General features: G+C 38.9%; 1 protein-coding gene across 1 annotated transcript in view; it reads right to left on the bottom strand.

Annotated features, from left to right (window-relative positions):
* Positions 1–25,720, bottom strand: part of ATF6 (activating transcription factor 6) — a gene marked incomplete at its 5' end in the record, with an annotated part of 204,815 nt that overhangs the window by 169,236 nt on the left and 9,859 nt on the right. The window contains 6 exons of the mRNA XM_035722023.1: positions 1,407–1,627; positions 8,652–8,855; positions 9,690–9,819; positions 16,956–17,062; positions 18,959–19,046; positions 22,079–22,155. Coding sequence (XP_035577916.1) covers positions 1,407–1,627; positions 8,652–8,855; positions 9,690–9,819; positions 16,956–17,062; positions 18,959–19,046; positions 22,079–22,155 — 827 coding nt within the window. The remainder of the gene's footprint in view (positions 1–1,406; positions 1,628–8,651; positions 8,856–9,689; positions 9,820–16,955; positions 17,063–18,958; positions 19,047–22,078; positions 22,156–25,720) is intronic.

The following is a 25,720-nucleotide window of genomic DNA, read 5'->3' as shown; positions in this document are numbered from 1 at the left end:
TTTTGTTGTTACTTACTTATTGTGGAAATTTTCCCACACACCAAAAGGAGAGAAAGATTACCAACAATTTTGATGATTATCAACACTTTGTCGATCTTGTTTCCTCCATCCTGTGCTCCTCGCCCCCTGCCCCAGAGTATTTTAAGCAAATTCCAGCATCGTATCATTTCATCCTCAACTGAAGCACATACTGTGTATCAGTGCCTATTATGCCATAAGCGCTACGCTTAACCTTCTCTAGTCCTCAAAATAAATGAACATTAACAGTCAAGGGTAATCCTGTACTATCCATGTCTGTTCTCGTTCGGCTCTAATTTTCTTCTATGTCTGGATAAACACTGTTTTCAAAACCTATATAAACTATGAGAATTACTGTAGATCTTCAAAGTTCTCCTTTCATCAGATAATATTCCTTTGTTATGGGTCTTTAAAATATTGCTGACTGAAATTACTTAGTTGTGTTTATTCAACGGTGGAACAATTTCACTACTGGGCTACTAACATGCTAGTTAATAAATTATGGTACATCAGATAATACTGCAATAACCTTAATAACTCACAAAATTTTGAAAGTATTTTGCAGTACCTAAAGAAAAGGTAGAGTAGCAAGATTAACCACCCATAATATCTACTTTTATTTTAAAGAAAACACACACGGGTTTGCTTCCCAGTAACAATTTAAGAGAATCTACTGTCAAAATGATTATTTGACTTTAATTTCACTAAACTTTAGGCCCATAATATTCAATCACTACTTAATACATAACATGAGATATTTCTGTATCACTTTTAAAGAAAGCAAAAATTAGCTGGCAAATGCTATAATTGGCTTTAAGGAAGACAGGTCTTAGGAAACTTTCTGTGATTTATAAATTATTAAAAACAAAACAAAACAAAAAAACCCTAAGACATGCTAGAAAAATCTGAGGATTTGCAAAGATGGGAAAATACCAACTAATCATTAAGAGACAGAACTCCTAACAGTAGCAAGTCATCATTATGCAGTGGTGAAAACCCGTCAATAAGAGAGAAGGTAAATATAAACCCTGACCAAAAAATAGTCTACAGACTCTTATCTGGGAATTGCCAAAAACATTTCAATCAAGAGACATGAAAGAGTCTTGGAAAATACTACTGTCTGACTGGGTTGAGGGAGGGCCTTGAAGAATGTGAGGAGAGGGTTTGAAAGAAGGAGTTACAGAGGAAAGTATGCATACATCCCTTTTCATCAAACAACTTCAGACTTTTTAAAACCTTTTCACTTCGACTCTAACATAATAATTTGCCAAGGCAATATAACAAACTTTAAAAAGCAAAAACAAGGCAACAAAAACAAAATGGTGTGCTTTGGCTTGGTTGTTTTTTTAGATCAGGTATGATAAAAAGCACAAAGTTTCAACACTTACATCCGAGCCCACGCTTCTCATGGTACTTTGTAGGACAGGTTTAGTCACTGAAAGTTTTCCATTCACCGGGCTGTTTGCCACAGGGGCCGGTACCACATTCACCATGTGATTAGGTAGTTGTGTGGCTCCCCCTGCGACAGCAAGGACTGGGGCAGAAGAGGGCAGAGCTCCAGGAGCCTGAAGTTGTACAACGGCAGGCTGAGAAAGCATGACGGTCGGACCTGCAGTGGAGGAAAAAGGAAAGGAGTCAGAGTGTGCACAACCATTGTGGCAAAGGACGGTGTTTAAAATTTAGGTCTCTTCTGCAGATACAATAGGAGGGGGACACTGAGGGGAGTTAAAACCACCAAGTAAAACATCAACAGCAGCGCACATGCACAGTGATTTTTGTTGTTTTGTTTTTAATGAAACCAACTAAATTTGTTCCTTATGAAGTTATCATGAACAATGTATTTCCACATTTTTTTCTCAACTATATCCAAACTTGCTAAGTTATACATAGATTTCTCTATTAACCACTGAAATTTATGAGTGCTAAAAAGTATTTTTCATATTATAAATATGAATCTTTTATACTGAATACTGAGAGCCACGTATTTTAAATTAATAGGATTTAGAAATACAGCACCAAAAATATATAAACGGAGATTCAGTAACTCAATATGTGCAAGGACAGGGGCTACAAATATCGAAAATGTTAAAACTTGCAGCAATATTTCCCAAAGCCAAGATATGGATGCAATCCAAGTATCCATTAATTGATTAATGGATAAAGAACATATGGTGTATACATGCAATGGAGTATTACTCAGCCATAAAAAATAATGAGATCTTGCCATTTGCAAAAACATGGATAGATCTAGAGAGCATTATGCTAAGTGAAATAAGTCAAAGAAAGACAAATATCGTATGATTTCACTCATATGTGGAATTTAAGAAACAAAACAAACGAAGAGAGAAAAGAGACAACAACAAAAACTGACTCTAGGGGCACCTGGGTGGCTCAGTCAATTAAGCATCAGACTCTCAATTTCAGTTCGAGTCATGATCTCAGGGCCGTGAGAATGAGCGCTGTGTCAGGCTCCAAGCTGGGCATGGGGCCTGCTCGAGAGTCTCTCTCTCCCTCTCCCTCTGCTGCCCCTGCCCCACTGCCCGGTCATACTGTCTCTAAAAAAGACAGAAACAAACATTTAAAAAAAAAAAACAGGCTCTTAAATAAAGAGAACTGGTGGTTGCCGTCAGGAAGGTGGGTGGGGGATGGGTGAAACAAAGGGGATGAAGAGTGCACTTATTGTCATGAGCACAGAGTCACGTACAGAATTGTTCAGTCATTACATTGTATGCCTGAGACTAGTAACACTGTATGTTAATTATACTTCAATTAAAAATATACATATTTTTTGGGCGCCTGGGTGGCTCAGATGGTTAAGTGTCTGCCTTCGGCTCAGGTCATGATCCCAGATTCCTGGGATCGAGTCCCACATCGGGTTCCCTGCTCCTTGGGAGCCTGCTTCTCCCTCTGCCTCTCTCTCTCTCTCTCTGTCTCTCATGAATAAATAAATAAAATCTTTAAAAAAAATAAAATAAAAAATAAAAATATACATATTTTTATAAAATTGTTGACAATATCCTTGTTAAAAAAAATGTTAAAACCATTTGAGATGAGTTCACAGTGAACAAGCACAGGAAACAAATCTGTAACTTAAAATAGTCTGTAGATAATACCAACTCCCCCTACACACACAAAATGGCTTCCAAATCTTTTCTTAATCTTCAGATTTAACATTATTTTTTAAATTATGCTAATCTGAGGAGACTTAGTATCATTAACCTAAAGAAGACTCCCGTAACTCATAACTCTGCTCTATTAGAAATCTCACTTGCCTGCTGAATGCTTCCTTTCAGATCTGGCCAATTTTATAAGGTGCTGAAAGCCTCCCCAATACCCACAGCTGCTTGAGCCTATCCAGCAAAAGAAAGGCACTACAGTAACCAGCAACTAAAATTACATAAATATTTATAATTCTTCTTCAAGGAAAAAAAAAAGCATTATACTTCCAGCCAGTGAAACATGACCCATGTAAAATTCAGCTTGGTATTTCAAAGGATCAAGAAAAACTAAAAATCTAAATAATACTTCAGAACACCTGTTTGTTAAGAACACCTGTCTTAACTTAAAAAAAATCACTTAAAATCAAAGTCTTTATGTTTCAGATGGCCTCAAAAAGCACACTAAAACTAGAATTTAGTTAATAGCATTTTATCCCAGATAAACTAGTAAATTAGCAAGAAAGATCTAAAAGTAATTTCACAGATTTGTAATATGTACAATTTACTCGGACAAAAATGATCTCTAAACATTTTTATCTCCTTTTCCCTTGGAAAAACTTCTTTTATGAAATAAAAACATTTAAATGAGGAAATGACTCATAACCAGATATAAATATGCTTAGGCCAAATATACAAATAAAAATATAAATAAAATAAAATAAGCTCATGACCAAGTGTCAGGTTTTTTAATTACACTTATTAAGAAATTACAGTCTGGGGGCGCCTGGGTGGCTCAGATGGTTAAGCATCTGCCTTCGGCTCAGGTCATGATCCCAGGGTCCTGGGACTGAGCCCCGCATCGGGCTCCTGGCTCAGCGGGGAGCCTGCTTCTCCCTCTCCCTCTGCTCATGCTTTCTCTTCTCTCTCTCTCTGTATCTCTGTGTCTCAAATGAATGAATAAAATCCTTTAAAAAAAAAGAAAAAGAAATTACAGTCTGGGGGGCTGCCTGGATGGCTCAGTTGATTAAGCATCCAACTCTTGGTTTTCGCTCAGGTCATGATCTCAGGGTCATGAGACTGAGAGACCCATGTAGGGCACCAAGCTCAGCAGGGAGTCTGCTTGAGATTCTCCCATGCTCTGCTCCTCACCCTGCTCGCTTGTGCACACACGCACACACTCTCTCTCTCTCTCTCAAATAAACAAAATCTTAAAAAAAAAAAAAAGAAAGTACAATCTAGTACTATGAGAAGACATACTCCTTATTATGTAAAACTTAAACCAAGTGCTCGCACCCTGAATAGAATTACTTTTCTTTGATATCAAAAAGTATCATGGTCACCCAAGATGATCATGGCTGTCCTTTCAGTTGCAGGATTGATAAAATATATGATGAGAAAAGGCTATTTAGAACTTAGTAATAGGGGCACCTAGGTGGCTCAGTCAGTTGGGCACCCGACTCTTGATCTCAGTGTCATGAGTTCAAGCCCCATGCTGGGCTCCATGCCAGGCATGAAGCCTACTTTAAACAACAACAAAACTTAGTAACAATTTAAAATAAATTCATAGTTTATTAATCCGAACTATAGCCACAAAAATTTGAAAAACAGGAGTATAAAACAAACTATTCAGTCTACAGAAAATACCTGCCAGATATACGGGTTTGCAGATGCCTTGCAAAATATGCCAAAGGCTACTACTCCCGCCACCCATACCCTGGGGTCCACGTCTGTAGGGTGGAAACCATTGAGTTAAACCAATACTTTGAGAAGAGCATTATTGGAAGCAGTGCTCCACATCTTCTCAGTTTAAAAATTACAATAAAGGGGTGCCTGGGTGGCTCAGTCGTTAAGCATCTGTCTTCGGCTCAGGTCATGATCCCGGGGTCCTGGGATCAAGCCCCGCATCAGGCTCCCTGCTCTGCGGGAAGCCTGCTTCTCCCTCTCCCACTCCTCCACTTGTGTTCCCCCTCTCTCTGTGTCTCTCTCTGTCAAATAATCTTTAAAAAAAAAGTATGATTTAAAAAAAAATTATAATAAAAAGATCCCAGAACGAAACACTGTTTGGTGAACTTTGGGATTATTCCAAAGAGCAGAGGAGGTGGTAAATGTAAAGAATTAAACATTTCAAAGAAAGGACCATACTTCTAGCTGCAGTTAACACATGCGAATGGCTTTGTGGTATTTCTTAAAACTAATTTAGAAAAATAACCCAAGTCTGTACCGTCCATTGCCTAGTTATCACCATTTCCCTGCTGAGAGAACTGCCTCATGGAGTAAAGGAGAGGGGGCAACACAGAGGGAGGGTCTGTGTTCCCAATGCAGCTCCCAGTCCTACCAGGCCACTGCTGCCTCCCGTTTTCTATAATGAACATCCTATGGTGCCCAACTATCCTCAAATTACCTAGCATCCAAATCAAGGATCCTCTAAATATTCTAGGCATGCTTGGGTTCAAGACAGAATGGGGAGAAACTTCTATTACAACATGTTCAAGAAAACGAAAAACTCTCATGGTGACTTGCTAAACAATGACCTGCTAGATGCTCCTGGATCATAGAATGCAATGCAAAGGACTGTTTTGGGCCTTAAGTAGTTAGTAGCTGAACATAGTAACTACTGTCCCTAGTGTGAAGACAGTCAAAAAGGACAACCATAAGACTGTTTATCCATTTCAGCATGCTCAAAATCCTCCTTGACATTACATACAAATCTCCCTTAAGGGAACCACCAGAACACGGCTAGATTCAATGCTAAATACTTCTATGTATGACTCACCGATTGTGACAGGTATTTTTCCTTTTCAATTTTCTTCAAAGATTTCAAACTATGTATCAAACATTTATTGAATGCCTACTTTGTCTAAAATAATATAGCTATGTGACTTGGGTAAATGATTCTTCTGTCTTAATTTTCTCATCTATAAAACGAGGACAGTAATAGCACCCATCTTCACAGAGCCGATGTAACGATTAAGTAAGATAATGCACTTAAACACAAGTGTCTACCACACAGTAAGAACTTTAATGTTAGCTTTTATATATTATTATTAATTTCCATTTCTATATAATAACAGCTTCCATAAGGGCACTGCATATATTATTAATTCATTAGTTCTCATAGTCACTCTTATTTGTTTATGTAAATATGTTAACTCCCCAATTAGACAGAATTCTGGAGATCAAGGAGCACATCTCCCCATTCCTTTAGAGGCAATCTAGTATCATGACTAATTAAACAGACTCTGAGCCAGACCACCTGGGCTCCAGTTCTGCTTCTACTTCTCAGGAGCAGAATGACCTGGGGTAAGTTATGTTATCTCTATCTTCCATTTCAATGATTTTGCACTATCATCTACTCAACAAGCCCAAGACGTAGGATACGTCCCCCTCCATCCTTCCTCCCCTTTCCAAACCATCCAATAACCAAGCCCGAGATTCTGCATGCTTTAACCTCTGCACCCTCTATCCTGGCTCTCCATTTTCACGGACATACCAGGCTTTCATCATCTCTCACCTGCACTCCTCCTAACAGTCTTAATGGATGTATAGGACTTAGTTACAGAAGTTGTTTCAGGCAGACAGAATGGTCTGAGCCAAGAAACTAGGAAAAAGGAGAGAATTCAAGGGACAGTGGTCAGACTGGTTGGGCTAGAAGAGGAAGTTGGGATTATAAAAAGGAGTGATTATAATGTAAAGTTAGAAACTAAACTGGAGCCAAACCACGGTGGGCTTTACTTCCAAATTAGAGAATTTGAACTTAATCCTGTAAAAATTACTTCTTTTTTAATGATAAAATATTTACTATTGATACTCACATTAATTATAAAATGCCTCTCCTATATTTCCCCTCTACCTCTTTATTTCAAATAAATGGAAGACATACACTTATATCTGTATGTTACAACAACACCAACTCTCTGGACTGTACTATAAAAACACACAAGTGCCTTATATTAGCAAACATAAATACTATATTCAGATAATGGGCAGGCACTGACATTCTGAATAATGTATGATTCAGGTTTCTGAACCTGATAAACTGCTCAGAAAAGAATGGTTTGTCTTCTATCAATTGAACATGGTCTGCTAAGAGCAAATTCTTAGGAATACCCCTTGCTTCACACACTAGTCATATTAATGTCTGGCTTTTGCTTTTTATACTTGTGTTTTAAGAGCTTATGGGAACCAAAATGAGGTTCTTCACAAGTTTAAATTCTTAACTTTTGGGAAGACATAGACCCCGTTGAGATCCTGATGAAAGTTTTGGAGACTCACCTTAGAAAAATCCACAGACACAATAAATCTTACATTTTATTTCAAGTTCATGAACACTTAACATCCATTCACAGACCACAAGAACACCCCTTCTACAGGACTGCTATTTTTCACATGAAAAAGGCAGCAGTTCTGACCCTGTACTGAAAGGGCAGGTATTTCAGGTCTAGGGTTTTGGTAGACTTTGATGGATTTTCACTGAATTGTCCAGTCTCCCACCTAGCTCTTCTCTTTATCAATGTCATACTGTCCGTGACCGTGGAATAAAACAAAACTAACAGAGTAACTAGAAATCAAATTTATGACCTTGCTCTCATTAAAACTTGATCTTCTTGATCCAAAGAAATGAATTAACAATCTAGAGCTGGAAACATAGCCATAAAAGAAACATTTGTTTACAATCCATAGACCATTGAGACCTAGTCCTTTCTAAATCCAGGGAAAGAACGTTAAACAGGTTTTCCTTTACTCCTGTGTACACGCATCAGTATGAGAATGACAGATAACCTGCCTAAGACATCTTCATGTGCAAATGATTCCTGTATCTGCACACTACCAAATCCTCAAACACGTTCTTTCAATACTACAATTCGTGCAGAATCAAGTATATGAGGCCACCTGGTGGATAAAATATAGAAACACACACATTCTTAACTATGTGAAGACAAGAGTTGAGATCTCTTCCTAATGCCCTCACTCAAGATCATGTTTACTAAAGCATGCTGCCTCTGCAGAGAGGAAGAGCCTGATCCTATTGCTGAAACTCACCTATTAGACCCGTGATGTTATTTACATACTGACCACTCCTTAAAAACAAGAGTTCATGAAAAAAAAAAACAAAAAACAAAAAAAACACAAGAGTTCATGGACACAAAAATCTCAGGACAGAATGGTACCAAGAAAGTTTCCTGGATTTTCTTCTTCATTACAAGTGGTTATATAAAACCACAAGCCTGACAGGTGTTTTCATAATTAAAACTGTAAGAAAAAAGAAGTATCAGATATAATTAATCTGGATAGCCATCTACCTTGTTAGGACAGGAACCACATGTTAGTCATCTCTGCAACATCCTCAAAACCAAGGACAATTCCTGGCACACAGCATGTGCTCAGAAATTATAACCTGAGCTAAAACAAATGACATGAGGCAAGCCTTAGTACCCATCAATTAAACATACGCAGCCTCAAGTGCCACTCAGGTACCTTTAGTGGGTGCAGGATGTATGCTGATAATTGGCTGCTGCTTTGCCAATGGCATAAGTGTGGGTAGTGTCTGGATAATGATGGTTTTCGCTGGAACGCCAGAATTTGTCTGAGTCTTGGGTGCTGCTGGAAGTAATAATGGCTTGGGCTGAATTGAAGGTTTTGAATTCATCTGAATTTTTTTCTTTGGAGTCAGTCCATTTTCTGGAGAAAATCCAAACAAACCACAAATCAATGTGAAAGCAATCCCTAGAAAATAGGTTCTATTATACACCTTTTTCTACACATTACCTTGACCTCTGAGTAACTATCCTTACCTGGAGTTTAAGCATAGCTATCTATACTTAATGGACTAAAAAAAGTCCTTAATCTGAGGTCTACCCCCCTTTTTTGAGGTATAGTTGACATATAACATTATATTGATTTCAGGGGTACAACATGATTTGATATTTGTATCACAAAAGGATTACCACAAGAAGTCTAGTTAACATCTGCTACCACACACAGTTACAAGTTTTTTTCCTTGTGATGAAACTTAGAAGATCTACTCTCCTAGCAACTTTCAAATATACAACACAGTATTACTAACGCTGTACACGACACCCCCAGGACTTATTTTAGAAGTCAAATGAGATCTTCCTTTCTGACCACACTGATGGTCAAAATGATGGTTTTCACTGGAATGACCACACTGCAGCTTTGGGAAGGGGATATATGAACTGGTAAAGGAGAATAGCTAAAAATCACTAAATAAGGCCTGAAGATTAAGAGGTAATAAATGTCACACCCAAATGTCCCTCACATTCAGTATTTTTAACTGAATCTTTGAATTCTCTCCTGAAGACGATGAGGCCTACATCTACTTTGACGCATTTTTCACCTGTAAAGACAAGACAACCAAGGAAGACAGGTCCTCTATTTTAAAAACAAAAAGCCAGCTTAATAAACATGCACTTAATCCAACATTTTCTTTTTAAAAATGGAACCTAAGTTCAGTCCAACTTAGAAAGAACAGAAGTTAGGAGATGGGAGTCATACCAGTTTTGCTCCTAGGACCAATGATGGGCTTATCTTCTTTCAGTGCCTCTGCTGAGGAGGGACTATGAGAGCTTTCACCATATAAGGAAAGGGGAGACATCTGGGAAGCAGACGACAAATCCAACTCCTCCTGTAGCAAAATAAAATACAAACAAATTCACGGAGAAGAATATAATTCTTGAACAGAAAATGGCTTAGAGAGGCAAAATCCATACATAAACGAACATTCTAGGACAACTTCAAGGCAAAGGTATGATATATTAGAAACTTTAGGTACTAAGTACTAAGAGACTATGGATAAAGAAAGTAACATTATCCATCGATACAAGAGGAAAAATAATTCAAATTGCAGAGGACATTTACATCATCCTCTTGTATTAAAGATGGGAATCACTGATCTGTTCCTACATTTCCTCCCGCACACTTGATATTTACTTGGTTCCTAGCCATACAAACATTTGGTATAAGACTATGGTTAAAATGCCAATATCCTTTCCCCCAATCTCTTATTCAGTAGTCTTACAAGAAACTCAAAACAAATAATTCTTACTATTGTTTTTCATTTATTAATGCTGCCTTTGTCCCAAATGTTTTGAAAGAAAGACAAACACTGAAAGGAACAAGGCTATTTTCTTTTATTTAATGGGTGACTTATTAATACAGAGATGTATAAAGATAACATTTTCCAAGTCTTTTAGCATTCAGTGGATCTGTCTCATTTTGTTGCCATAAGGAAACTTAACATAGGATAAAAGTAGCACTTCTATTCTGAGAGGAAAATTAAAGATTTTATTTATTTGAGAGAGCATGAGCTAGGGGAGGGGCAGAGAGAGTGAGAAGCAGACTCCCCACTGAGTAGGAAGCTGGATGTGGATGCAGAGCTCAATACCAGGACCCTGAGATCATGACCTGAGCTGAAGGCAAACGCTTAACTGACTGAGCCACCCAGGTGCCCCACAAAGGCAAATTTTTTTTTTGGGGGGGGGGGATCAGATAAGAAAAAAAAATCAAAATGACCTAGAGAGAATATGGTCACTCCCAGTCATGCTGGTAACAATGGCAACTGCTTCATTCATTCATCCTCAACACCTACTCAGCACATAGCCATAAGCTGCGCTCTGTGAACCTTACAGAGTATTTCAGATGATATTTGGAATAAACCAGAGAGTACAAGGTAACAACATAGGAGGATATGATTCTCTTCATGGCCTTAGATGCTTAAAAGGTATTTCTTAACATTCAGCAAGTACTCCTTACAAAAGTCCTAGAAAACAAGGATTAGAGGGATACTTTCTTAACATTAAAAAAAAAAAAAAGCTATGTATAATTGCATAGCCAATGTCATACTTAATGGTGAAATACTAAATGCAGTACCATTTAAGTCAGGATAAGAAACGTAACTGCTTTTTCTATAATTCTAGCAAACATAATTATACTAGAAAATGAAATAAAAGGAATAAATATTAAAATAGAAGAGACAGAAGAAGTACCTTTGTAAGATGACATGCTATCTACTTGGAACACATATAAAAACCAATTAAAAAACGTTTCACTCTGAAAATATTGTATGAATAATCACTTAAAAATATAATAAAAAAGATCTCACCCACAAGAGCTATAACAGATATAAAATACCTAGGAGTTAATTTTCTAAGGAATGTACAGAACCTATGTAAAGAAAATTTCAAAACTTAATTGAGTTACATAAAAGTAACTTGACTAAACAGAGAGACATAAGATATTCTTTAACAGAATGATTATAAAGGTGATACAACTGGGGAAACTGGCTCACTTAGAGAAAATTAAAACTAGATCCCTAACTAACACGACACAGTAAGGTAGACTCTAAAGTATTAAGAAGGGGCGCCTGGGTGGCTCAGTCAGTTAAGCATCTGCCTTCAACTCGGGTCATGATCCCAGGGTCCTGGGATCGAGTCCCATGTTGGGCTCTCTGTTCAGAGGGGAGCCTGCTTCTCCCTCTCCCTCTGCCTGCCTCTCTGCCGACTTGTGCTCTCTCTCTCGCTCGCTCTCGTTCTCTGTGTCAAATAAATAAATAAAATCTTCAAAAAAAAATTAAAAATTAAATTTTTTTTAAAAAGGTATTAAGAAATCTTGGGGCCCCAGGGTGGCTCAGTCAGTCAAGCCTCTGCCTTCAGCTCAGGTCATGATCCCGGCATCCTGGGATCGAGGCCCACATCAGGCTCCCTACTCAGCAGGGAGTCTGCTTCTCCCTCTGCCCCTCACCCCACTCTCTCTCAGTCTGTCTCTCAAATAAATAAATAAAATCTTTAAAAAATAATAAATAAAGGTATTAAGAAACCTAAATGTGAAAGGTAAGCCATGTAGTTAATAGAAAAAAATATTGGAAAATACCTTTGTGGCCTACAAGCAGAGAAAGACTTCTTTAAAAAAAACTTCAAAAAATAAACCAAAGAGGCAAACGGAAAAAAAGATGAATCTGAGTATTCAAAATTAGAAATTCCTACTCAATAAAGACTGCAAAGCTAATAGATAATAGAAAGTAAAAAGATATATGTAAGGTTTAAACCCAACGAAGTTACTATCTCAAATATAGAAGGAATTCTTGCAAGTGAGTAAGAAAAAGACAACTCAATAGAAAAACTGGCAAAAGACAGGAATAAACAATTTATAAAAGAAAAAATACCCAAATCCAAAAGGCCATGTAAAGAAATGTTGAAAACAATCAGTAATCAAAGAAATACGAATTAAAACAAAACAAAACAATAAAAAATTTATACCATCTGGCAAAAATTAGAAAGCCAGGCAACGCTGAGCATTAGCGGTGAAGAGAAGCTACAAGGATCCTCCAGCACTTTTGCTGGGACTGCAGACTACCACAGGTGTCCAGAGAGCAAGATGGCAGCACTTGTCAAGTGAAGTACCTGCACTCTACCTCTCAGCAATTCCACTCCTGGGTGTACATCCCGAAGGGATACTCACATGGACCCATAAAAGGTCGTTTTTGTCAATGCTCACTGTGATGGAGGTAAAATAGAGTGAACATATCTGTGAAGTGTTGTGCAGTTAGATGCAATACCGAACAATATGAATTGATCTTAAAAACACTGTGTTGATTTTTAAAAGAAATACAAAGAGATCTAACACAGTAACATCATTTACATAAACTATTTTAAGTACACAGAATTGAAGTCACTGAGAACAAGATGAACTTTTTGTACTGGAACCATTCTTTTGATAGTCATTTGAGAAAAGATAAATTTAGATTTGGTCTCACATCGTACACCAGGAAAATTTCAAACGGATCAGAGATCTAAATTAAAAATAAAACCTCATGGGGCACCTGGGTGGCTCAGTTAGTTGAGCATCCAACTCTTGATTTTGACTCAGGTCAGGAGCATTGGGCTCCAAGCTCAAAAGGGAGTCTGCTTGAGATTCTCTCCCTCCCCCTCTCCCTTTGCCCCACCCTCCTTCCCCTCGAGTGTGCTAATAAATACATCTTTAAAAATAAATAAAAATAAAACCTTATAAAAATATGTATTAACAGTCACTGAGAAAATATTTCTTGCTCAGGAATGGACATAGAGGGCATTAGGCTAAGAGAAATCAGTCGGACTGAGAAAGACAAAGACCATAGGAGTTCACTCACTTGTGGTTATCTAAGAAACAAATGAATAAACAAACAAGCAAACAAAAATATTCCTTGCTGAGTAATTTGACCCTAAAGCCACTAGATGGGACAGAGCAAGACCAGCATCCATGCAGAGAGGCGAGCTGGTAGAGTGTAAGAGTCCAAACTGAGTTAGGTAGGGAGAGTGTTCACATGGGGATGGGGAGAACACTCCAGCACTGGGAGTCAGAACCGGGTGATAAGGGCATCAAAACTGGGTCAGCCTGATTTATCAAAAAGCCCAATGAAGACTTATTAAAAGAACACAGAAGTCTGTGTGAAGGGAGTTGCACTGGCCAAATCCAGGGCAACATAAGAATCAGAATAATTACAATAATGGATTACAACCTGTTGAATAAAATAAGAAACCATAAGTCCATACTGATATAAAGAAATAAACAGATAAACTTAAGCTTTGCTGAGAAACTGGACTTTTTTTTTACATCATTTTAAAGTACTGCCTCACAAAATACTTATTTATAGCAAAGACAAAACAACTTCACAGTGGAAAAGCCTGGCAGACATTACCTTAACTAAGTGAACAAAGTGAACCTCATCAGTAATGACAAATTGAAATTGTGTGCCATCTCATCAAAAGTAAATGAGACAGACACACGGCATCACCTCGGTGATATTCCTGCCATGGATACAAAACCTGAATCTAATCCCTAGGAAACATCAGACAAACCCAACTGAGGGAACATTCTACATAATAACTAGTCTTTAATCTCCACCAGTGACAAGGTCATGAAAGCTGAGGAAGAATAAATCATTTCACCTGGAGGAAATGAAAAAGACAAGCCAACCAAATACGATGCTGGATTCTACACTAGATTCTGTTGCTAGTCTAAGGGATATCTCTGAGACAACTGGCTTAAGCTAAGTGGGAGTTGAGGACTAGATGAAGGTAATGTATCAACGTTTATTTCCTGATTTTAGTGATTGTATTGTGGCTACAGAGGGCACATCCTTGCTTGTAGAAAGTAGACAGTGAAGTATCTGGGGGTGATAAACATCAGGTTGGCAACTTACTCTCCAATGGTTCAGGAAAAAAAAGTTATTTGAAATATCCTTGTAACATTTCTCTAAGTCTGAGATTATTCCAAACAAAAAGTTGATATAAACAAGAGTAAAAATACTATAACCTGAGTGGTGAAAACCCTCTTCTAAATGACCAAAAAAAGGCAATAGAAGATCCGTAATTTGGCTATGGAAAAAAGTATGCCTGGAGAAAATAACCACCAGACACAAAGCATCAAGACAAATGACAAATTGGGGAAAAAAATACTTAACTTATTTCACAAACTGAGGGCTAATAATCCTAATATGTAATAAAACAACCTAAAATTTGAGGAGAAAAAGACCAACATAATCCAACAGAAAAGTGAACCAAAATTTGAATGGATAGTTCATTTAAAAAGAAACACAAATAGGGCCTTATACATATGAAATATTTGAAAAGATGTTCAACCACACTTAGAATAAAACAAATAGAGAACAAAGCACGTGTGGAGCAACAATGTGAATACCAGCCCCTCACACACTGCTGATCAGACCACACAACTGCACAACCCTACAGAGGGGAACCTGGCTATAATCCACAACATTACAAATGTATTCACCTTGATCTCCACAATCTCATGTCTAGGATTACATCCCAAAGACATCCTGGCAAAAATATGACGTGACTTGTGTAACATGTTATTCACTACAGCATTATTTGAGACTGGAAAGGACTGAGAACACAAATCACTGAAGAAAGCATGATATATCCACACAATGGATCTATCACGGAACAGCATGCAGCCATAAAAAGGAATGAGAAAGATCCTATATCCTGAAACTGGACTTACCTCCAAGATATACCACTAAGTTAAATAAGCGAAGTGCTGAACAAGGTATAGAGTATGCTACCTTTCGTGTAAGGATGGATGGGAAGGGAAGGATAGAAATCAGGCTTCTGTAAATATACCTTGTTATATACTTTTGGGTGGCTCAGTCGGTTAAGTGTCTTGCCTTCAGCTCAGGTCGTGATCCCAGGGTCCTAGGATCGAGTCCCACATCAGGCTCCCTGCTCAGCGGGGAGTCTGCATCTCCCTCTGCTCCTCCCCAGCTCTCTCCCTCTCTCTCTCTCTCACGTCAGGCTCCCCGCTCAGCAGGAAGTCTGCATCTCCCTCTGCTCCTCCCCAGCTCTCTCTCTCTCTCACACACACACACACACACACACACACACACACACACACACATTTTTTTTTAATTTTTTAAAGGGGGATTTAAAAAAAATGTTTTAATTAAATCATTTGGAGAAATTGTGGGACCACAAAGAACCTCCAATGGTAGCAATCAGAGAAAAACTTCAGAAAGGAAGTTGTTTTTGAACTGGGACTAAAACAGGATGAATAGGAGTTTTACAAGGGAAGAAAAAAAACAGGGCTATTCGAGGCAGAAGAGCATGTACAAAAATATACAAGTGTGAAAGCAGAGCTCTCGCTGCTCTCATTCACTACCAGGCTTTGACCAGAGCCTGGCATAGTTGCTGAGTGAGTACGGAGTGTGGGAGCTCTGAGGTAGGATCCCACAGGGTTAGAAGGGGAAAGTGAAGGTAGCAAGGGAGAATGCGCCGGGAAGATAAGCAGGAGCCGGGTCGTGAAGGGCCTAGTACTCCGGGAGTTTGAGTTTCATCTTGAATTTCATCCTGGGAAGTCATTATAAGGTTTAAGCAAAAGACTGACACGATCAAATTTATAATTCTGAAAGATTTCTCTTTGAAGATTCCTCTGCTAAGAAAAGTTGGAGGAGTCAGGAGGCAGAGAGGCCAGTTAAAATCCTATTGACTTAATCCCAGAGAGATGATGATGGCCTGGCAGGGGCAAAGAAGATGAATCATAGAGACATTAACTGAATTGAACTGTCCGGATTTCAGAGCTGACTAGATGCTGAGTCGGCCAGAATGAAGATATCTCAATTTACAGCAGATATAATGTACTGAAATATTAATTTGAATTTTTCTCCTTAAATTTTCCCTTCCCCCATTCAAAAAAGTACCTCAATACTTTAGTATTTCCTTTTCCCACGCTCAGAGCTTTTGTCTGGATGGAGAATAGAAGCATTTTTAAGAAGTTAGCAGATTTTTATAAAAACTTTAGCCCATTCAAAGGTAGTACTTAGCCTTCGTGAATTAAGGAATCCATTCTAGGTTCTATGGCCCAGGAGTTACAAATCAAGCCATCTTAGAGTCTTCCCTGTCCTCAAAGAATGTATATTCTAATAATAAAAAATTAAAAAAAAAAAGAATGTATATTCTGACAGGCAGGAGAGAGGACAGCAGGGAGAAAAGACAGTAAGCCAATAAACAAAAAATACTGGTTACTGGTAAAGTGCGAAGAAACCACTGAAACAATGAAATCATGAAGGCAGGAACACGGGAAGGAGGGCAAAACCAGAGACGAAGAACTTGCTAGCTCTCCCAAGGCCCTTCCTGGAAACTCAGGTTCCTCGGGATTAAATGAGATCGTAGGGCTCACATTAGCATTTCATAAATGATAAGTGCATCCTCCATATGCATATTTCCCAGATAGCATTATGACCAAAATCATGGTAGAAGACTGGCTACTTACAGGAACATGCTGAGTTGAAGAGTAAGAGTCCATTGACTGAGGAGAGGAGACTGAACAACTTGAGGAGGCTGGAGAAAGTGGCTGAGGTTCTGCCTTAACATCTTTAACTGAAAAACATGGAGTAAAAATTTTCCCACTGGACACTATAATCTCAAAATAAAATAAGAAAGAGGGTAAAATCTACTCTTAAAATTCAATCATATTGAAGCTAAGGTCACCAAAATGCATCATCAAATGAAAATTCAAGATGCAGAAAACAGTATATCTAGTATGCTACCATTTGTGCAATAAATTATACATGTGTATATGTATATATCTACTCCCATCTGCGCTAATTCTCTGGAAGGATAAACATAACAAATTGGTAACTGTGGTTGTCTCTGGGGAGAATGTGTTGGCTGAGGACCAACAGCTGAAGGAGACATTTTTCTACCCTATAGACTTTTTGTACTTTTTTAATATTATACCATATGCAAAAAATTATAGATCCCTCCAAAAATAACTTTTAAAAACGTAAGAAATCAGAAATAATTATTTTGGAAAACATTTTTTACAATACCATTAAAACTCACAAAAATGTTCATATCTTTTGCTAAACTTCATTTATAAAAATTTATTGAGCAACTACAGCCCAGGCAACGTTTTGCCAAATTAGCTGCAAAATATCCACCATCCCTCATAATCTATAATATGATCTTACCCTTCCCCATCAAGAAGTAGCACATATTTCCCCTCTGTTTGAATCAAGGTGGGCTTAAGACTCCTTCAATCAACACAGTATGGAAGTAATGCTACAGGAATTCCAAGGCTGGGTTACATGAGGTAATGTAGTCTCCACTCTGTGCGCTGGAACACTCACACCTGAGCCTCTGAGGCCTGACTACCATGAGACCACCAAGCTGGAAGGAAGCCAAGCCACACAGAAAGGCCATGTGTTGGTGCTCTAGCCGACAGTCCTAGCCATCAAGCCACTCAGGCCGGGCAAGAGATAGGTGAGTGAAGAAATCTTAAGGTAATGCTAGCCCCCAACTTTCAAGCTCCTCCAGCCTTACCATCTTCCCAGTTGAGGTCTGGACATCACAAAACAGGGATAAGCCATTCTTTGGTGTACCCTGCCCAAATTCCTGACTCACAGATTCTGGGAGCATAATAAAATGGTTGTTGTTTTAAGCCACTGAGTTTTAGAGTAGTCTGTTACATGATAATAGTAACCAGAACACTGGCCTTGGGTAGCCCATATTCTATGAGGGAAGACAGGCATGAAGCAAGACACATAAATACATAAAATAGGGGCCTGGGACATGCAGGGGTGGGGAGGACTGCAATTTGGGTGGGAGGGTATGCTGGTGACTTACCACCGTCTTCAGTTCTTAAGTCTACCTCCTATATATAGTCTGTGATGCACGTTATTAAGACATGTCCCAGCTGGCTCCCTTTTAGGTCCTATCAGTGGGGGATACTGGAAAGATGCTGAAGTGAAGACAGGGGACAAAGGGGTTTCTTCCTCCCATCAGCTTCATCCCACAAGTGACAGTTGGTTCCAGGGCCCAACTTCGCTCAGCACATCCAAAACCTACTTCATCAGGGCCCCTTAAAGATACTAGCATCAGCCAGGTGGTGCCCCCTCCAGAGAAATATCTACATCAAATGCAAGGGACCCCTACACCAACTTCCTAAGTTCTGATAACCCCACGCTTTCTTTGATTCCCTAAGTTCTGCCTGGTTCTCAGGTTAACCTCTTATAAAGATATACAGAACTCAAAATCAGGATTTCTGTTATGAATTCTTTATCATTATGTGACTAAAACATAACTATAAAATTCTTTATATCCACCTGGGCAAGAAACTTATGTGTGCACTACCACATCAAAAGTAGAATATCTATCCCTGGAATTTTTTAACCCATCAAAGTAGCCCAATAACCCCACCTAATTTTGATGATTACCAAACTACAAAATAAAATGGATCTGTTTAAAATTTTTACCAATGAAATACATCATTACCTGTACAGAGCTGGTTGTTGATGTCCCAAATGCCTGTTTCCCAAGGCATCAAATCCAAGTCAAAATCAAGATTATCAAAATTGTGTTCCTGTAGGTTTCAAATCAGCAAAAGGATATTAGGAGAATAAAACATACAGATCTAGAAATCAAACTATCAGACATAATTTGCCATAAATAATATAATTGCTATTACCCAACTTAGTTAAAATAATTTTCTAAGTCAATCAGTTCATCTTGAGAATACATCTTGCATGGCCTAAAGATAAACCAATTCAGTTATCTGAAACACAGCAGGAACAATTAGGGAGGTAATGGATTCAACATCTAAAGGATTCAGTTAGTGTCATTCTTTTCTATGGGAATCCACCTTTACATGTCACAAAACATGTCTTTTGTCATAAGGGAGATCCAGCGAAGTAAATTTTCCCATTGCCATTAATGAAAACAAGTCAAAGCAAATGCCCACTTAAAACATCATCTCTATATAGCAATGGAAAGAATATAGATTTTAGCCAAAAGATATGCAAGAATTGAAACTATTGTACCAAATATTAAAATGGTTATCTAAGAAAGAGGAGATCCATAGAAGGATGGGTAATTTTCTTCTTTTTCTACTATACAGTACTGTACAAGTTTTCAAATTTCTAAAATAAAATTTCTAATTTTTTTTAAAACTAGAAGATAAAACTAAGTTTCTCAAACATAAGTCAACACACTTCTTAGAGGAACTCTTAGTTTCTTCAATTAGATGACAATTTTTTTTACTTAAATGTAAGCATATTCTGGGTCATCTGAATAGTCATCTTATACTATATACATAAACAAAGTACAGCCACACGTGAGTTTGAGATCAAGATAGTCCTATTATCTTAAGTGTCCAGGGTTATGGAGACAAGAACAGATGTATACAATATACACATAGTACCACAAAGGCAGTCAGTATTAACTTAATATGGCAGATAATAAAACAGCAACAGTAGAGAAAATAAGCCTCAGGCCAAAAGTAAAGATTGGTCTCTTAATTATTAACAACCATTTGGTAATAATTTCTAAAGTATTATTTCAAAATGTCTCTTTTGTGGTTTATTTTTATTGAGAACAAAAGGAAAGAAGGAAAGAGTTTGATCTCACTGCCCTTAACCAAGTAAATATTGGTGCAAGTTAGAGAAAGAGAATGTGTGGACATTCACGTGAGAAAAAAAAAATACTACTGAAACCATGAAAGAACCCCTTTTTAAGTCAACCCCCTTTGCTTTTTTCTCTTACTTGAATCTACACATCAAGAAATTAAGCAGCCTTGTACCTTCAGCAACCAAAAATATCCTTCAGTTTTCCTAGCCTAAGTAAACTAAACAATGAAGCCTGCTTGAGTGCTAGCAATACTTTTTAACATGCACAACAGTGGACATGACCTACTCCAGGATGCTTCTTACTCAGTATTCAGCCAAAACGGACAAAGACCTTTTACAGCATAAGAATTTTATCTGTACGGAACTTAACAGGCCCGTTTTATGTAAAGTGAACATATCTGTGCTTCTATATTCTGGCTCTTCTATGACTTCTCATGGGAAACTACTAACGTGTTGAAGAGAATGACACAATTTTAAAGCTAGCAAGGGCCCTCAGACACCATCTAGTCCAATCCCTTAACTTTATACTAGAAAAACTAAGGAACTGAAAGACTGAATGCCTTGTGTAAGATAAGAATGTTAGTTATAAAATGAGGATCATATTTCCCTGAACCTTTCAAACTAACTACAGTATGGTAACTTGGTAGTTTAAGCCACAGAGGTTGTAAATGAATGTCAGTTGCTTAGGCAACCTCCCAATATTTAAAGCTCATCTGGGGCATCTGGGTGGCTCAGTCAGTTAAGCGACCGCCTTTGGCTCTGGTCATGATCCCGGGGTCCTAGGATCAAGCCCCACACTGGGCTCCCTGCTCAGCAGGGAGCCTGCTTCTCCCTCTCCTCCCCACTCGTGCTCTCTCTTGCTCTCTCTCTCTCTAATAAATAAAATCTTTAAAAAAAGCCAATTTAATCACTAGAGCGCATTCTCAAACATCTCATAAGGTAAACAAAAACTATTAAAATTTCATGTACTGATTAAAAAGTATATCATGGGGTGCCTGGGTGGCTCAGTCGTTAAGCGTCTGCCTTCAGCTCAGGTCATGACCGCAGAGTCCTGGGATCGAGCCCCACATCGGGCTTCCTGCTCAGTGGGGAGCCTCCTGCTCCCTCTCCCCCTCCCCCTGGCTTGTGTTACTGCTCTCGCTGCCTCTGTCTCTGTCAAATAAATAAATAAAATCTTTAAAAAAAAATAAAAATAAAATAAAAAAGTATATCATGTATTCTTACTCTCTTCTATTGATGGATAGGAAAACAACTGCCAAATTCTTCTTTGAGAAATGTCTGAGAAACTCACTAAGCAAGCATTACATATTTTTGTACGCAGGTTAATAAAGGCTTAAAAAATAAGTAACAAATATCCAATCTGATTGATGTACATATAAAATCACTGTTCGCTTGAATTACTCCCCAAGTGAAACAGCACCTCATCCATTAAAGAGTAAGACAAAATAAAAGAGTTCTATAGGCCAATGTACTATGTACTAAAACAAAAAAGACAAAGATACTTTTGAGGCCTCAAAGTGCTATAATAATAGCTTATACACAGACTTCTAACCATTCACAGGCAAAAAGTAAGGACATGTCTAAGTTTCAGAGCTTTCTATACTAAGGATACATAACTTTTAAAAAGGAAGTTAGTAAGTTCTGCTTGACTGGATCCATGACTCACATATACCCTTTAACATCATCATTTCCCTTATGCAGCAAAGTATCTATAAAAGCCAAAAAGCAGGCAATTAAGTGACTTTTCCAAAGTCACCCAACTCTTGGTCAAAGGTAAACTTAGAATACAAGTCTTCTCCCACCAAGACCAGTGCAGTTTCTACAATCCTAAATTTACTGAGTAAAAAATGGCTGCTAACTTTCACACTTAATACTAAAAATTATTTAAACTGAAATCACTAGCCTAAACCTGTTATCCTGAAACCATCTTGCAATAAATAGAAGATTAAATATCACATTATTCAGTAATTCTCCCCTAGTAAATACTTACATAAGTTTCCTTTGCTGCATCCAATTGCAGATCATCAGTGTCTGTGAAATAGCCAAGTTCAGCAAACAGTGTAGAATCTTGGCACAAAAGGGTAGAGATTTAAAAAAAAGAATAGAGATTAATTGTCAATTCAGTATTTCACGAGAAGAATAAGCACTGTACCCCTATGCCAGCTCTATTAGGGGTTCTCCTTAGCCCTTACTATTATTGATAAACTCCAGCAGTGTGAATGACAACCAATTCAAAGCTATTTCTAACTCATGTATTGTTTTCCACATAATTTTTATCTTGTGATCTAAATCCTTACACCAGGGATTAACAAACAAGTTTTATATCAGGTCACATTGGACTAAATGATAGTGACTTCCTGGAACATTACTAACAGGAATTCTGAGGCTACATCTGGGCTCAACATGAAAATGTACCATGGTTAGAAAGGGGAACCCTGGGGCGCCTGGGTGGCTCAGTCGGTTAAGTATCTGCCTTTGGCTCAGGTCATGATCCCGGAGTCCTGGGATCAAGCCCCGCATCGGGCTCCCCGCTCAGTGGGGAGTCTGCTTCTCACCTTGGCCCTCCCCCCCCATGCTCTCTCTCTCTGACTCACTCTCCCTCAAATAAATAAAATCTTTAAAAAAGGGGGGGACCCTCTTATGCTGTTGGTGGGAATGCAAACTGGTGCAGCCACTCTAGAGCTACCCTATGACCCAGCAATTGCACTACTAGGTATTTACCCAAAGGATACAAACATAGTGATCAGAAGGGGCACATGCACCCCAATGTTTATAGGAGCAATGTCCACGACAGCCAAACTACGGAAAGGGGCCAGATGTCCAACAACAAATGAATGGATAAAGAAGACGTGGTGTACATATACAATGGAATATTACTCAGCCATCAAAAAGAATGAAATCTTGCCAGTTGCAACGACATAAATGGAACTAGACAGTATTATGCTAAGCAAAATAAGTCAGTCAGAGAAAGACAAATACCATACGATTTCACTCCTATGTGGAATTTAAGAAACAAAACAAATGAACATAGGGGAAGGGAAGGAAAAATAAAATAAGATGAAAATTGAGAGGGAGGCAAATCATAAGAGGCACTGAACTCTAGGAAGCAAACTGAGGGTTGCTGGAGGGGACGTGGGTGAGGGGAAGGGATCACTGGATGATGTGCATTAAGGAAGGCACCTGATGTAATGAGCACTGGAGGTTTTATGCAACTGATGAATCACTAAATTCTACCTCTGAAACTGAGGAAGGGAGGAAGGAAGGAAGGAAGGAAGGAAAAAGAAAAAAGAAAGAAGAGAGAGAAAGGAAGGAAGGAAGGAAGGGAACGACGGAGGGAGGGAGGGAGGGAGGGAGGGAGGGAGGGAAGGGAGGGGAGGGGAGGGGAGGGGAAATGTACCATAGCTGATCAGCCGTGATGATAGAAGAGGAATATGGCAGCCCACGGACCTCGTGTTTGCCATCCAAGCCTCAGTTAAGGGTACAACCAACTTTCTATCTAAACAATAAAGGACTCACTTACCTAAACCATTAAATTTATTTCAGCAAATCTAACTAATTCCAGTTTCTGGATAAGATTTCATTATAGGGGCGCCTGGGTGGCTCAGTCGTTAAGCGTCTGCCTTCAGCTCAGGTCATGATCCCAGGGTCCTGGGATTGAGCCCCGCATCAGGCTCCCTGCTCCGCAGGAAGCCTGCTTCCCCCTCTCCCACTCCCCCTGCTTGTGTTCCCTCTCTCACTACGTCTCTCTCTGTCAAATAAATAAACAAAATCTTAAAAAAAAAAAAAAGGATTTCATTATAAACCAAGAAGTTTATGGACACAGAAAATACTCTTTAATAAACGAGGCTGAAACTTCCTGTAGAGATAAGTCAAGATGCTGAAAAGGCCAAAGGCAGTTGATTACCATACAACCTGTGAAGTGTCCATTTTCTCTAAAATGTTCAGAATCTCAAGAACTTCAAAGAGTTTTTCCAAATCTAAGTTTGCTTTTGTACTCCCCAGTATCATGCCACTGAAACTGCTCTGCTGATTTCTTCGTGTAACATATAGGAGCTACACCACCAACCTATCATAACTCAGCCAGTACCAGAATCATTTCACCAACCTACAGCAAAATAATACCTAGCAAAGGGGCGCCTGGGTGGCTCAGTTGCTAAGTGTGTGCTTTCGGCTCAGGTCATGATCCCAGGGTCTCGGGATCGAGCCCTGCATCAGGCTCCCTGCTCTGCAGGAAGCCTGCTTCCCCCTCTCCCACTCCCCCCTGCTTGTGTTCCCTCTCTGTGTCTCTCACGTCAAATAAATAAATAAAATCTTTAAAATAATAATACTTAGCAAAAAATTTTGTGTAGTAGTAATGGAAGGTTATTCATACAACTCTCACAAAAGGATGACCTAAAACTCGGGTGCAGAGCCAAAAACACTAAGTAGATAACTGGCTACGTGCCCCACACAGAGGCTGGAACCCTTGAAAGAGTTCTTTTGCTGCCTCTCATTTCTCCTCTCCCATTCTTTCTGGAGCCTGTTTTCACCAAGCTCCTCTCCCACACACAAATAGTTATTAACGTCACCAACGACCTCTACGTTGCTAAATTCAATGGTAGATTCAAGGTGCTCGTCTTACTTGACCTATCAGCAGCACTGGACGGAGTTGATCCTTTCATATTAATTGAAACATGTGCTTCACTTGGCTACCAAATTACCACACTCACCTGGTTTTCCTTCCACCTCACTGCTGACCCTATCTTGCTGGTTCCTCCTCATCTCCTGGCATGAAACAGTCCCTGGGATCAGCATAAACTTTCTATCTACTCTACTCCCTTTGTGATCTCAGCTGAGTTCCTGGCTTTAATAGCATCTATATGCCAAGAATTCCCAAATACACATCTCCAGCCCGTACCTCAGGATGCACGTACATACTGAGTACCTCTCTTAAGACACCTCCTTCTTGGAGGTCTCAGACGTACCACATCCCAAACTGAGCTCCTGATCTTTCCCAGCAAACCCCTATTGCTCTGTCCTCATATCAGTAAATCACAATTCAATTCCCCCCCAGTAACTCAAGCCAAAAACCCTGGTTGGAGTCATTGTTTACTTCTCTTCACTCTCCATATTCAAACTACCAGCAAATCCCATCAGTTCTGTCTTCAAACTATATATCCACATAATCTGGTTTTTACCTTTCCTTCCCCTCCCATCTTTCCTTTTCTTCCTTACGTTTCCCATGACTGAGATGTCAGCTTCTGAGGAAGCAGGGCAATGAGGATATGGGGCTCTGTGTCATCATCTGTAGCAATGTGCCTGGTATCCAAGGAAATGGGATGATGTGTGAGAGAGGGGGCTGTCCAGTGTCGGTGGCAGCACGCCCAGGCTGCCAAGGAAATGGGGCAGTAGGAGGGAGAACAAAGTGGCAAATGGAAGAGGCAGCCTGAATGTTTATGAGAATGATGACACTGAACAAATGCCTTAATCAACTGAGCAAATAATCAAATATATCTAAAATACTTGGAGCCAGGTTTCTCACTGTCTAAGAAAGGATGCACAAACATGGAAAGGAAAGAGCCTAAGAGAAACCTAAGATGTTGGACTGGCATTGGAAGTATTGGTATGAGCCCATTTCTAAAAAATGTATGCA

This window comes from Zalophus californianus, chromosome 10, assembly GCF_009762305.2.
Source record: "Zalophus californianus isolate mZalCal1 chromosome 10, mZalCal1.pri.v2, whole genome shotgun sequence".
In the NCBI taxonomy this organism is placed as follows: Eukaryota; Metazoa; Chordata; class Mammalia; order Carnivora; family Otariidae; genus Zalophus; species Zalophus californianus.
Note: the sequence above shows the minus strand (reverse complement) of the source record. Positions and strands in the feature narration are given on the sequence as shown.